At 42.5% G+C, this 15372-nt stretch overlaps 1 protein-coding gene across 1 annotated transcript in view; it reads left to right on the forward strand.

Annotated features, from left to right (window-relative positions):
• The window catches only part of LOC102385129 (ADAMTS-like protein 3), a 77727-nt gene that overhangs the window by 10103 nt on the left and 52252 nt on the right, over nucleotides 1-15372 (forward strand). The window contains exons 4-7 of the mRNA XM_025211785.1: nucleotides 5547-5676; nucleotides 6874-7066; nucleotides 8250-8429; nucleotides 8674-8827. Coding sequence (XP_025067570.1) covers nucleotides 5547-5676; nucleotides 6874-7066; nucleotides 8250-8429; nucleotides 8674-8827 — 657 coding nt within the window. The remainder of the gene's footprint in view (nucleotides 1-5546; nucleotides 5677-6873; nucleotides 7067-8249; nucleotides 8430-8673; nucleotides 8828-15372) is intronic.

Genomic DNA, 15372 nt, shown 5'->3' on the forward strand with positions numbered 1-15372 from the left:
CCTATTGCCAAAACTGCACATCTGAATATTTGTTTTTGAACATGTTTCTTTTTCAGAGGGATGAAGCAGCTGCTTCAGAACCAAAATATTTAAATTGATAAATAAGAATTAATTAGATCAGGTGTAGTTGGTAGTCTGGTCTTCAGTCTTTTCGGGGAGGGCATTAGTGTTCTGAAAAACTGATAGTTGTGTTTTGATTTGTCTTAAATCGACATTTTCACTCTTGGGTTATATTGTGAAGGCATAATTTAGGCCCTAGTTTTCAAGTGCAGTTTGTTTCATTACATGTGGGTGTGTCTACACAAGATGCTTACTGCACATTAGCCTAATAACACTGTACAGTAGCGTGTCACGGCAAAAACCATGGTAATAGCCTACAGCTCAGTGTTATTAGGCTAATGTGCAGTAAGCACCGCTAAATAACCATGCACTGGTGCTACTGCACAGTAACTTTAGGTACTGCACATTTAGTTAGTACTTTATTAAGGAAATACTAAACTAAATGTGCAGTATCTTCACACAGAACAACTTCACTTTCAATAACCAACACTTCCTCTAGACCATGGGCACAACAATGGGCTCCAAAATGGCTCCGCAATATACCAACCTTTTTATGAGCCATCTGGAAGAAGAATTCCTCAAGGACTGCACCATCAAACTCTTGCTATACTTAAGATATATCAATGACATCATCATTTGGACCGAAAACCTGCAATCTCTGATTGTTGAATTTCTGATGGAAATCAATCATCACCCCTCCATCAGACTATTTCTTGAACACGCCAGGACCAACATTTCCTTTTTAGATACTATGATCATTATCCAAAATGGTAAAAGACAGACCACCATATAAAAGAAACCCATGGACCAACATACGTATCTGCACAAAATCAGCAGTCACCCTAAACATGCCAAGAAAACTGTAATATACAGCCAAGCCCTCCAATACCACTGAACTTGCACTGTGGAGAACGCCCGTGATTGTTCCCTCACAAATCTCAAGAGGGCTTTCACTCATCAAGAGCATTCCTCCAGAGAGAGAGATCACACATTTGAAAGAACCACCTGGATACCTTGTGAAGAATTGCTGCAATACAGAAAGAATACCCCCATGAATTGCACACCACTAGTTATGACATACCACCTCTCCCTATACAGAAAATCCTCAAACAATTGCATCCCACACTAGAAGAAGACTCAATTCTTAAAGAGATCTTTTCAGAACCACCCGTCCCAACCTTTAAACAAGCAGTGAACCTCACCAACCTCATCACTAGAAGCAAACTTCGTATGGCCCAAAACACAGCAAATGGATCCAGACCATGCCATGACAAGAAATGTAAAACATGCCAATATACCCCACAACAGAACCATCAACATTCCTTGGACAGGTGGCAGAAGCCTGGGGCTAACAGGGCTTAGCCCTGCCAAACTTTTCATGGTGACTGGCAACATCAGCAGCACAACAGCATCACTGTCCTGCAGCACCCGGTGCCACTTGGTGTGCAGCCACTCCTCTGCCACCGCACACAGCAGCAGTGTGTGTCAGCCCCATAATAGCCATGCAGGAGGGAGGGGCGGGTGTCAGGCAAGGCTCAGCACCCCCAAATAATATTTTCCCCCACCGCTTATGATTCCTGGATCTTACACCTGCACTTACAGAAATCTAATGTATCTTACCCAGTGCACTAAATACCCAGATGGAAAATATGTAGGAGAAACCAAACAACAACTGTGTACCAGAAGGAGCGCACACTGAAAATCTATCAAAGACAAGAATACCCAGTTACCTGTGGGGAGACATTTTTTGCAAGAAAACCACTCTCTTCAATCTCTCAGTTCTAATCCTCAAAGGGAATTTACAAAACACCTTTCACGGACAAGCCTACGAACTTCACTTTATCAACCTACCGGATACAAAAAATTGTGAACTAAATATAGACATTGGATTTATGACTTATTATAATCTGCCTAACATCTGATACCCCAGGTAACCTATTGTGATAGACGGCGCCTTAGGTGAAGTTTACGTTGGGTGACGTACTATCTGTCTGGCGTGGGGCCCCTCCCCTCAACTCGCCTGCCATGACTTGGTGTTATTGAATGAAAGGGAGGGGTTCAGTGGAGATCCTCTTTCTGTGGGATCCTGGGGATGATAGTACTCACTGTCTTGGCGTGATGTTCTGCGGGGCTCTGCTTCCCCTATACCCCATCCACTCGTCAACCAAATGGGTGCCACCTGCGTGGATCAACCATGCCCAGTCTACCCCTTTCATCAGGGGACCAGCGTCGGCGTGGGTCCTGGTGGGCTAGCCTGGCTGTCCTGACGGCTAGCGTCTTTGCCTCAGATGCTGATGAGTAGGCTGGCGTCCTCCTTGTTGCTTCTGGACGGGATGCCTCTAATTTGCTTTTTATCAAAAATAGACCGCTGGAGAGGAGATGGGAGGGGGGGGGCGGGACACTGCCTCTTCTCTCCCAGCCTACTATAGGGGCTCAGCTCCCCCTGCTCTGGATGCTGGCACCGAGCCAGCTGCACTGCTCCTGCCCACCACAAGAGTCTCAGCACGCCTGGCGTGCTCCTTCTCTTCCTTCCCCCCGGGTCCCGGTAGGGCTATTAAATCTTCCCATGGTGGCTGTTCCAGCTGCCGCGATTGGCTTTACTTTTCCCCGCCTGGGGAACAGCTGATTAAACAGCCGGCGTAACGCCGGCTCGCGCGGCTGCAGCTGTGGCTCCTGATCTGGCTCCAGCTGTGCCCCCGGAAGTGAATTTCCCCAGCGGGGGGGGCTGCTTGTGTGGCTTGGGGCCCTCAGGGACTGCCCCCCTCCCCTTCGGGAGCCTGTGGGGGCATCTCGCCACCACACCTCCCTGCTGTTTACCAGCTATATTGTTATCACCAGGTCTACATTCCCCTCCTCTGCCATGTTTCTCACCCATTGACTGCCTCAATTTACATTTTCACTGATGCATTCTCACATGTATACTGGCCTCTGGCTTCTATTCTGTTCCATCCAGGAAGAGCACAAACCAACTGCAGATGCTTCCTCAGCCTTAGAAAGGGTATTTGTACCTGAAACTTGCAAAAAAGAATCTTTCCAACTATTGGAGTTGGTCTAATAAAAGGTACTGGATTTACTCAAAGAACCTCCAAGATAGTGTGCCTTACATATTCAGCACTTTTTAAGCATAGTTAGAACAATTATGCAACAAAACCTTCCATGAATGAACATCAGCCCCTAAAAAAGGATCAGAAAGCTAGAATGCAGGTCACTGAATATATCTACTATGGCAAGGTTTTCCAAACTCATCAGGCCCTGCAGGCTAAGTAAGTGGAGCAATGGGTCTGGTCTGTGGGCTGGATTGGGCTTATCCAGCCCTATGCACTATGTGCATTGTGTGCCCTGGACTGGCCCCATGTGCCACATGTAGCACACATGTCCAGTGAGAGAACAACTGGTAGCACTGTAGGCCAGATGATTGGGCTTCATGGACTGGATGTGGCCTGTGGGCTGTATCTGTGACACTGTTCTCCTACTACTCTGATTTGTGCTATGCTTGAAATGATTAGACTGGTGCAAGTAGCATCACAAGAAAGCACTGCAAATGTGATCTTGACAGGGTAAAGATGCTAGACTGCACCAAGGTAACTCCATAGATGGAAAACAATTTTGGTTTATGAGGGAAAAGCCAGTATTTATGAATGTGTTGTATGAACCTTGATAGAGACATAGCTGTAATAGCAGTGGAGTAAGATCACATTCTAGGTGCCTGCTAATGAAATACAATAAAGAAGAAAAATCTGTTTTCTGACTGAAGCATGTGAAGCAGTTCAGTTTGTTCTTTCTCATGCCACTGTGATAGCCACTGGCAATCCAAGTGTAAAATCTGAGATGATGGCAGATGGAAATGTTTGAGGGTGCATTATAAAATCATGTGTCACTCGCTAGGAATGAAAAAGACTCATTACCTGAACCTCAAAAAGATACCACTAGCCTTAGGGAAAAAACATTCCAGCAGAATATTTCATGGAGTCAACTGAAATCAAATGGACTATTAAATAACCAACAAACATCAAAAAACCATTCATGGAGTACAAATGTACTTGATCAAGAATATTGACATTAGTAGTTGTCTCATGGTAGCAAAGAGAAAAGAAAAAATGTAATATTTTAAGATTCCCACTAGAAACACAAAATTATTTGAAACCTAACAAGCCTTTCAACATAAAAAAGCAAAATTACTTGGTACAGAAAACAAAGGTGTAGCTCTATGTAATCACTGCAGGAGGGGAGGGTAATGAACTTCATAGATTGTAAGGCCAGAAGGGACCTTGAAAGATCATCGAGTCCAGCCCCCTGCACCAAGCAGGAAAGAGAACTGGATAATTTAAAAGGAAGAATATTCTCTGAACTGTGACTGCTAAACTCTTCCATGTTACATTAGTCATTTTTATACTGTAGCTACATGTCACTTATATCAGAGTGCATTTGAGTGGTCTTTTATGAAGTATGTAAGTCTTTTACAACTGCTGTGTCCTTGAATTACACATCCATTTCCCCAATTACCGGTATATGAATGAGATTTGCAAATACAACTGCTCACTGCCTCATGTTTCTCTAACCCAGGTTAATATTACTTTGTTTTTTCTGGCTAATAAAAATTTGATTATTACTTGTTATTCATGGTTCAGCATAAATGTAATAGATTTAGACTTCAGAGGGAATCTGAGGGCAGTAGTGTATAAAGCCATATTGTATATCTTCTGTAAAATCCATGAGCTTCAGAAGAGCTTCAGTAAACTCTGGTTAATTTGCCAGTCCAAGGAGAATGTAAATAATGGCAAATTATCAGGGCTTGATAAAGATGGATTGAGGGAACCGTGGCAAGGAATTGGAACAAAGGTGAATTGAACCACAGTGAAGAATTATCCCATAGGTGAATTAAATAGTTTTCCATACAACACCTTTTTGCACCTGTGGATCTGGTCCAAAGTCTCCCTGTACATGTGTAGAGTGTAAAGTTATTTATTGTTTTTTATTTTTGGAAGTACTGAGCTCCTGTAGGTCCAGGTCTATTTTTAAAAAAAGCAGTTAATATCAACTAACTTTGACAACCATGCCACTCTGCTCAAATCTGCTACAATATATATTGGATCATAGTAACTTTTTCTCTTAATGGTAGAGAGAGGGAAAAATTTTTGACAGGCCTATTTTCTATTGTTATTGTCTGAGGGACAGAATAGCATAGAATAGCAAACCATCCCCTGTAATGTTTGCAAGCACCCATGTTCAGAGATGGGGTCAGAGCTGGTTGTAAGTAGGAAATCCCAGAAATGTGTCTGTTACTAACATTGAATTAACAAAATGTCTTTTGTATTTCAAGTTTTCTAAAATATTTCCAGTGTTTATCCAAATCAAGATGTTCATTTTAAATCTGTGACATGATTTGATATTCAGAGTTAATTTAGTCAGTTGAGATTTGGGAGTGAACTCTATAAATATCTCAGATATTTTCTTCTATCTCATATGTGTCTTATTTTTAAATCCAGGGACTCAAGACGCCATTGCAATGTGTCTGCATGTGCAGACAAAGCAAGCTGTCAATGACACCCTTTGTGATGTCTCCAAGCGACCACCACCCATGAGTCGTACATGCAACCTGAAACTTTGCCCTCCAAGGTACACTCTAATAATGAAGTCACACTGTAGAAAATAAAGGGTTTGGTATATCTTAAATCAACATTGACTTTCTCAGGCAAGGCTCAGCTTATATGATCAGGGCCTTGGTTTTGAGGGAAATTTCAGCATTTCTACCAGTAGCAGATTTTCTTGTTTTTCTTCTGATGTCCCCCTCCTATCTCTCCCTTCCCTCCATCCTCCCCTCCACTCCCCCCCCCACCCAAAAAAAAGGCAAAATTCCTTTCTGAAACAAATCACTTTTCTTCAGACATTTGTCCCATATGAAAAATCAATATTGCCAAACTGAAGTCTATCACATCATATTAGTAATCCAGGTAGATTGCCTTTCTTTCTTTTGGGGGGATTGGAGGAGACAAGCATTTATCTTTTCATGAAAACCAATAACATCCTCATTTATAGGGAATGGATATCTACTTTTCATTTGCAGAAATAATAATAATCATAATAATCCTCAGATGAAACTATCTCATAGATTAAATGTAATGTTTGTTTTCTGGAATGCTTTTAGGAGTCTTGTGTAAAACATTCCTGGATTTGTTTCTTTACCTGCTATGATTTGTTAAGCTAGGGAGATACTGGAAAAAGAACAGAGACAGTTTAAGACCAAGATCATTTATTTATCTTATTCTTTGAAAATGTTCTTTGTGAAATCCTTGTGAGCTGTCTTAATTACTTATTAAATATTCCTAAAGTAGATCCACATATTGCAATAACATGTTTTCTGAAAACTTCTCCTACAAAATGTACGGAGTAAAAGTTATGGGGAGAAGCATGCTTTATAAAAATGTATATGAATTTAATGAACAACTTCATAAATATCAGAAAAAGTCCGTGCGTCAGATTTATGGATGTAAATGTCGGTCTGTTGCCAACTGGCGGCTGATGATCTTGTGAGAGACATTTTTGAGGTAAATTCTGGTACCACATGAATTTACTTAGAATAGCTCTTTCTATAGATAATTTATATATTCCCTTCTTATCTTCAGATTTATAAATGTAGTTATATTTCTTTATGGCACATGTAGGTGATGTTCTGACCCTCGCAGTATAACACTTCTGTTTCTTGTTTGCACGGTTCTGCTTAGATAAGATTTGGTTGGGGCCAGTCCCTTTCCCCCTATATTCTTCTGCAGTGTTTAATTAGAATGCAGGTTTTTTACTGTGTTTTTGGAATAGGTGGCAAACTGGTCCCTGGAGACAGTGTTCTGCTACTTGTGGAGTTGGGATACAGACACGAGATGTGTACTGCCAGCAGTCGGGGGGAGCCACTGTTGCTAATAAGGACTGTAAAGACAAAAAGCCTCACACTTTACAAGCTTGTAACCAGGTTGACTGTCCCCCTTCTTGGCATGTGGAAGAATGGCAACAGGTACAACAGATAATGGAAATGGTTTAATTGTAAGCATTTTTTCCTTTGGTTAGTTACTTAATATGCTCTAATAGGAGTAATCTTGAGGGTCACTCTAAAACTTTAGCTACCATACTATGATTGCAACTAACATCATTTGAAAAAAGTAGCCCAGAGAAAGCCTGCTTTCTACTCTTTGTAGAGACCAATTTACTTTTGAATGAGATTCCAAGTTTACTTAAGATTTCAGAAACTGTGAATGACCCAGATCAGACTTAGTCCAGAGAACACCTCTTATTATATATTCTGTGGCTAGGGACACAAAGTACACGTAAACCAGTATAAGCAATTGGAAACTGGTTCCAATCTGTAAGACGGCAGAAGTTCAGTGCACATAAACCACTTTCAAAGTGGTCGAAACCAGTTTAAGATAAACCTGGATGGATAAATCTGGATGGAAACCAGATTTAACTGATTTAGGTTAAATCAGTTTATTGAACGTCTGTCCCAGATCCCCTCAAGATTCAAGTTAACTCACAGTCCTCCAGCATCCCATGATGCTTTGCACCTCCCCTGCAAACCCCTGTCATGGTGGGTGGGCTAGCCTTGGCCCAAACTGTCTGCTCCAGCTGATCAGGGAGGCATGCTGTGGTGCTCCCTGGTTTCTGGCCTGAACCACTGCAGGCATGTGGCTGCATTTCGAGAATCAAAAGTGAATGTTAGTTCACTTGCTTTTCTGTTCAATCTACGCAGCTTAGACCAACCTGCAAAAATTGAATTGGTCCAGCTTTGCGCTTTTTGACTCTGTACTTAGCCTGTAAGTCTAGTAAACTGCATTGAGAAGCATCACTTTATTTAACGTGTTCACAAGCTTTCTTAGCTCTCACTAGATATGCATCTGATCATGAACTTAGCCAGGTCAATATACAAGACGTTCATCTTTCTTCAGGATTTCCACTAACTACTTGTACTGGAGTCCTCTGGCATTTATCCCACTAGTTATATTTTTCTGGCCTGTGGCCCATTTGCTAAATCAATTCTAGCTGGAATATATGCTGCTTGGTTTTAGAGATGTTGCTTATATAACATGTTCCAAGAATATATTGTGAGGGATACCTTCTAAGTGCCTATGTTAAATAGAATTGTAAATGGGTGAGGACAGATGTGAATACTTATATTTTCTTCATTCTTTTCTTCATATTAGTGTTCTCGTACCTGTGGAGGGGGGATTCAGAATCGCAAAATATACTGTAAACAGTTGTTGACAGATGGAAGCTTCTTGAAACTCTCTGATGAGGTCTGCCAGGAATCTAAATTGTCGTCTAGTAAACCATGTGCAAAAATTGATTGTCCTCCTCAAATAGTTATAGGAGAATGGTCCAAGGTGAGTGTGCCAGAACCTCTCAATACAAAGAGAACACTTGGGTTTTCTCTCTGAGAGACTAATAAACCCATATACTTTAGGTAAGTCACCACTTAAGGTCATGCAGAGCTCCAAGAGGAGCTCAGTACCCTGGGTAAGATAGTGATTCCTGTGCAACGGCATCCTTTAATAAAGATCAGTTAAAAATTAGCAAGTATGAAAAATTGCACAGCAATTTTGTCTGACTATACCCTTCCTTTCACAGTGCTCTGTAAGCTGTGGTGTTGGCATCCAAAGAAGAAAGCTTGCCTGCCAAAAGCTAACAGCAAAGGGCCAACGTGTGAAATTAAATGGATCCTTATGTAGTGGTCCTCCTACCTCCCCACTTGTAAGGCCTTGTTACATGAATGTCTGTAACAGTAAGTGTGTTACTTTATATAGTGCCTTGCTGATTTGAGATGGTTACAATGTAAAACTCGTGCATGGGTTGTTAAATTAATACATCTCTCTCTACTGGCTGTATTGTAACATTACTACTCAGGGGGAAAATTGAACATTGCAATCACTAGACTAGCAATAACAGGATTTTCTTATTTTAGGCACTTTTATCCCATCAGACCTAGATTCTTTCTATGTACTTATGCACATTTGGTCTGATCATTTACCTGATGCTAATGGTTTAAAGGTGCCTTAAAGTAAGTATCAATGACTTTTACACCCACATTAAAGCCTTACACTACCAGCGAGGTGTAAGGGGGACCTTAGTGTAAATGAGAATGGAGCTTGCTCTGTACTCCCTCAGTGTGCATTCATCTCACACTGAGATTTACACTCCCATTAGTGCTGTTAAAAGTTACAAAACTCAAAAATCCCATTCCACTGGTGATCTCAGAAGTACATTATATCCATGCTAAGAGGGTATAATTCCCAGTAATATTGGCTTCATTTGGAGTTCTGAGGGCTCACCAGCAGCAAGAACAAGCACACCTTAAACATACTATAACACTGTCAGAAACTTATAAATGTTCCCACAAAATTGGGCATGCAGAAGTTTGGTACACCCTTGTCATTATAATGACTGTAACTACACTAAATACTGCTCAGGCCACTGTATGTACAGTCAGTAGCGAATCCAGGAATGGGGCAAGAGGGTTCAGCCCTTCTACTTTGGCTGTGTCACACTTGCACTGTGAACTCTGAGCTTGCTACTCAGACAGAGTGGGTGTCTGCCAGAGCTCCATGTGAGCAGTGAGCTCTGAGCTCACTAGCTTATCGTGGCAGCGTCTGGCCAGAGCCCCTGCTTTCACATGACTCCGGAGCCCAGGTGGGGGAACATTGCTGGTGTTCTTCCCTCTCCATCCTCCTCCCACTGAATTCAGCAGCAAGGAGAAAAAGGGGATGAAGGCAGCAGCGGTGCTAACCCCCTGAGCTCTGGAGTCTCGCAAAATCAGGGATTCCTCCCAGACCCCACTTCAAGAGCTCATATGCAGCACAGCCAAGGAGGGGTGTGACTGTCCCACCACATCCCCTCTGAATCCATCCCTGTGTACTGCCACTGTGAAAGGACATTCAAGACTGTGGATGAAATAGTACATACAGGTTCTTTCAATTTGGGCAAACATTTTTTCTTTGTTTGACAGAAAGGCACTTATGAAGGAGTGGCTTAATGTCAAAGACAGTTTGGTAAAACTCCACTGAACACAAAACATTTGATTACAACTATTCAAGTGAAAACATTCACTCTGGTCTTGTAAGAGTTAAAAATTTTAGATGATACTGATACATAAATATACAGGCTAATATGTGGAGGCCCCGTAGTTTAAACCTTGTAAATGGGCTTGTCCAGAAATAGCTACTTGGTTGTGTGTTTCTGAGCTGTGCAAGAAAAGGTTATTCATAAAATAAAACAAGAAATAGAGCAATTACAGATTTGTACATAATACAAAACTTCTTTCCTGGACTTTGTTTCAGATAATCATGCCAAAATCCTGAGGTTCCAAACACCACTTAAATAAAGCCCTGTGGACTTCCAGGAATGTCCTTGGCATAGGGCTTAATAGAATGCTTTGAGCTGCATATCTATCTGAATTTAATTAATTGTGGATAGTTGAATGGCAATGTGGCTGGTCTGCAAATTGCTTAGTGGAGAGTGATGTTAAAGTAACAATGTCAGCTTCCACTGTAATAATACGAGAGCAACATGTGAAAACTTACAGTGATTAGTAGGGCATGAAATAAAGCGCTGAACAATATTATGAAAGAGGGCTAATGACTGTATTTTTCCTTCATGTCCTCAAACTTTTTAGGACAGTGCAATTTATTGGCATCTATAAGGCTAGAGTCTACCTGGCACTTACAAAGTATGCAAAAAAAAGGAAAGGGAAAGGAAAGCATAAGGTACTTTCAAACCCCATATCTCCACTTTACCTCTCATACAAGGGATCAGGAGCACTAGCAATCCTTGGATTCAAAAGATCATTCAGGGTTTGTTTCCTCCTTGTATATACAAAGGTTCAAGTTGTCATCAAAGGAGTGGGTAGGAAGCAGGAACAGGGCATATCCCTAGACAGTACAGCTGGCCAGCTGCAGGCAACACTCCTCTAAGTGATGATGTCACTTAGGGCCTTGTTATACCTTATGCTGTAAGCTGAACAAATGTTAATTGGCTTAATGATGTTGATCTTATTGGAGCAGTTGCACCTTAAGGCAAAAAATCATCTCAGACTGTCCTTTACCTTCACAGCTGTGACTTGACACTAGAAGCTTGGTGAATATGGTCAGGACTGGCTCGCTGCTCCTGCTGGGCAGAGAGCAGGCCCACCACCAGTTGCAGCAGTTTCCCAGAGGCCCTCTGGTCTTGCTCAAATGAACAGTGACTCTACACTGAGCAGGGCTGTCAGACTTGAGGCCTGGCAGCCCTGCTCTCAGTGTGGAGCTGCCGCAGCTTAACAAGACCAGAGAGCCCCAGGGAAGCCACTTGGTCTCATCATGCTGAGAGCAGGGCTGCCAGGACTTAAGCTGGCCAGCCCTGCTCTCAGTGCGGAGCCGCTGTGTCAGTTTTGGTGAGACTAGAGAGCCCCAGGGAAGATGCAGCCCTGGAGCTTTCTCGCTTTGTCCAGCTGAGCCCCTGAGAAAGCTCCTTGCTATCTGTGCGGCTGCAGTGCCTGCCGGTGCTGCCCAGAAAGTTTCACCACCTGAGCTTCAAGGGGCTCCACATTGATGCTGGCAGGAGCAGTGAACCAATCCAGGCAACACTGGGAGACAGCATGGCCGCTAGGGATGTGGCACATGCTGTGCCCAACGTCCCTTGGCCCTAATACAGTCCAGCATCCCAACTCACCCTGACTTGGGAGGAGCCGCTGTGTTCTGGGATACTGAAGGACTTCAATTTGGGCAGAATAGGTATCTGGAATGTCCACACCTTAATGGAACAGGATCAAAACTAGGCAGATTAGAGAAAACCCTGCCCTGGAGCTGAGTAACTTTAAGACAAATAACAAGTGTTTTAGGCCACTTAAAATGTGTTAACATGCAGCTAAACCAGGCATTAAGAGCTCCAGAAGCCACCTAATATTGCCCTTACATACCCTGTCAGAAAAGAGCAGAAAGGAGTGGGGTGGTATTTTGTAAGATGTTGTGCCTCCCAGGTCTCCCACTGGGTAGGGTGTTTCTCTCAACATGCCTTCCTCAAAACTGTACCTTCGTTGCACAGTTGAGCCCTTCATTTCTACCATCTACTAATGCTGGTGTGACTTTTTAGATCAATCTTTATTGTTTAGACAGCATCACTGTAGATTCTTTCTATGTTATATAGGCCTAATCCAATCAGAAAAACCTGATATTCTTGGCTTTGGGAAACACATAGCACTGTAGCCATAGAGCCTGGTCCTTAGCTAGAATAAATATATATTACACCACTGGAGGCAATGATGCAAGTTAGATATATTTTTACCAGCTGATGCTCAGACCCATGCAGGTATTATCAAGAAGGTTTATTATCAAGAGACCAGCACCTTCACACTACAAGTACTGATGTTACCAGGGATCCAGTGTTCAAGTATATGGCCTGCTCTGCCCTCCACAAAGTGGAACTTTCAGGTTTAATATCACCATCAACCCCCCAATATGCACATTTTTGCTCTTTGGTGCCGAGATACTATCAAGAGTTCCCAAAGTCATTTTTTACAAAAAGAAATTAATCAGACTCATCAAATTACTTGTTAGCATGCTCTGGCTTGAGTTCTGCATTAGAAAACCTAAAGTATACACAAAGTATTTTAATTTTTGTGTTCAACATTATACTTGCTGTGTATGTATATTTGGTTGGAAAATTGAAGGTTTAATCCTGGAGCGTTCACATAAAAATAAATATTTTTGGCCCAATAGTTATTAGAAACAGGATGCTACTTCAGTAATTTTAGTCAGCTCAGTGCCTGAAGCAATTTGTTGGATAGTATAAACTAGTTGGTTGGGGGACCTGTATATGTTCATAACAAACACTGATTTAAGAGCTGTGTAATTATGGAACCATGATATCCAAGTTGGTCAGAACTCATTAGCCAAAACATTGAAAATAATGTTTTGTTTTATAAGCAAAAGAAAGCACTCTGGATTGTAGTTCATATGATGTATGTATTTTTTTGCATGTTTGAAGCATTAACCTTTTGCTTTGTAACATATTCAAAACATATGTACATAATATCAGAAGCATGCAGGTTTTTTAAATATTCGCATGCTGTCAAGGGCTGTCATTTTATTTCTGTTCTTATCAAACGGGGTTGTACTAATAACAGTAGATAACAGCAATGATAGTTGATTCAGCCAAATCTAGGGGTGTTTTACTAATGTTTCTATTTCTCTGACTCATCTGAGCCTTTCTGCAGTTTGCTGGATTTATTTTTCGTCAAATAACAATAGACTGGGTAACCAGCGAAAACACTGCTTTCTAACATCAGTCTAGAAAGTTTCCTGATTCTGCAGCTGATCTGTGTTACCTTGTCTTGTGATAGGTTATATGGTCTTCCTTCCCTTCTGTTTTTCAGGTACCTAATGTTTTCTTAGCTGAGCTCTGAAGATCAAAATGGAGCACACTTGTTTGCCAGTAATGAGTCAATAGAGTAAAACCTGAAACAGTGTAGTGATTCTCTAGGCTAGGCACAGGCATTACGCATAAACCAGTTTAAGTGATCAGAAACTGTTTTAAACCTGTAACAGAACAGACATTCACTGCACATAAACCAGTTTGAAAATGGCTGAAACCAGTTTGAGATAAACCTGGTTGAATGTAGTATCAGACTTAACTGATTTGGGTCAAACCAATTTATGCAATACCTGTCCCAGATCCCTTCCTGGTTTAACTTAAACCAGAGTCCCCCAGCATTCCAGATGCTTTGCAGCCCTGGGTGGGGCTCTCTGCTCCAGAGCAGGGCTGGTCCCACCCCTCTGCTCCGTGGCTGGAGCTCTGGCAGAAACGGCAGGTACAGCAGCATCTGCCTGGCTTCCCCTTGCCCTACCGCCCCCTCACCATGCCCTACTCAAGCAGAGATTCCCCACCTTCCCTCTCCCACAGCACAGACCATAGCTGGCATGTGGTATGCTAGCTAATGCTGAGAGGTGTCTGTGTAAGGCAGACAGGACAGAGGCAGACAGGACAGTGTCTGAGTAGGGCTTTTTGGAGCTAATCAACAGGGCAGCTGGTAATGTCCCTCTGTTCCTTCCTTGGAAAAAGCTGTTTAAGAAGAGCTTGAACTAATGAGAGAGGCTTTTGTTTTCTTGATAGGGTGCTAAACACTGTGTTATCAACTCCCTGCTGGCTCCTTTGCTGGTCAGGAGCAGCAAGGTTGGCGGGGGAACTCCTCCCTAATCAGAGCATCCTGCCAGGGCCTGGCCATGCCCCCATCAGCTCAGCACTATGGAAGGGCACGGAGGGTTGCTGTAGTGCCCCGCAGCATCTAGCCTGAGCCACTGCAGGCATGTGCCTGCATTTCTTCAGTCCAGAGGGAATATCTGTTCAGTTGCATACCAGTTCAGCCCAGCCAGGTTAGACTAACCTGCAAAGGTTGAATCAATTCAGGCTCGGGCTTTTTGAATGTCTGTCCCTAGCCCTACTGTCTCTCTATGTTGGTCCAGCAATTTCTGGGAAGACCTACAACTGTACAGGTATTCCTCACTTGATGTTGTACATGCATTCCTGGAAAATGGCGCATAACTCAAATTTGCATAAAGAGAACCCACTTAACAATGTAACAAACAGGGATACGTTCCAAAACCTTGACTGTACTGACCCCCAGATCCATTTCTACCACTTTTACAAGAACATGTTGGTACTTACCAACAGCAGAGAGTACACACAAGCACAGGGTAGTAGTGAATGTTTAGTTGAGGTGAAGAGAGGGTGATGAAGGCTTAATTGATGGACCAGGGAGAAGGGTAGGAAATATGCTAGTGGGAAGCTTAGAAGCCATAATGGGGATGACAACTACAGTAGTATGTGTCACAAACAATGTGCGAGGAGCCCAAATCCAGACATGAGACTATATTTTGGTGCGTGTCTCTCCCACAATGCACCGCACAAAGCACTCGACTGCGACTTCCACTACACCAATCTCATAACAGTGAATTTACCTTGCATATAACCAATTTTTGGTATAAAAAGGTTCATCACATAAGAACGAATTCGTACATACAGACCCCACACAACGTGAGGTAAACCTGTATTCAGATGTAGTCCTCCATAAGCTACTTAGTGTCCAGGTCTCTGCTGTGCTATGTAGGAGGTACCTCACAAAATATCTACCCTGCCTTTGTACTTAGCTTCAGGCAACTTTTCTCAAATATGCTCTACCTCTATGGATTTTTCAGCCTAACAGCAAGCATCTACTGCTTTATCAGACTTCTCAGGGATTTTGACACTCTCCCTCCTCCCCCTCCCTCTTCCTTCCCGTATCACCTTTTCTGCACTCTT

Source organism: Alligator sinensis, unplaced genomic scaffold (genome assembly GCF_000455745.1).
Source record: "Alligator sinensis unplaced genomic scaffold, ASM45574v1 scaffold259_1, whole genome shotgun sequence".
NCBI classification, from domain to species: Eukaryota; Metazoa; Chordata; order Crocodylia; family Alligatoridae; genus Alligator; species Alligator sinensis.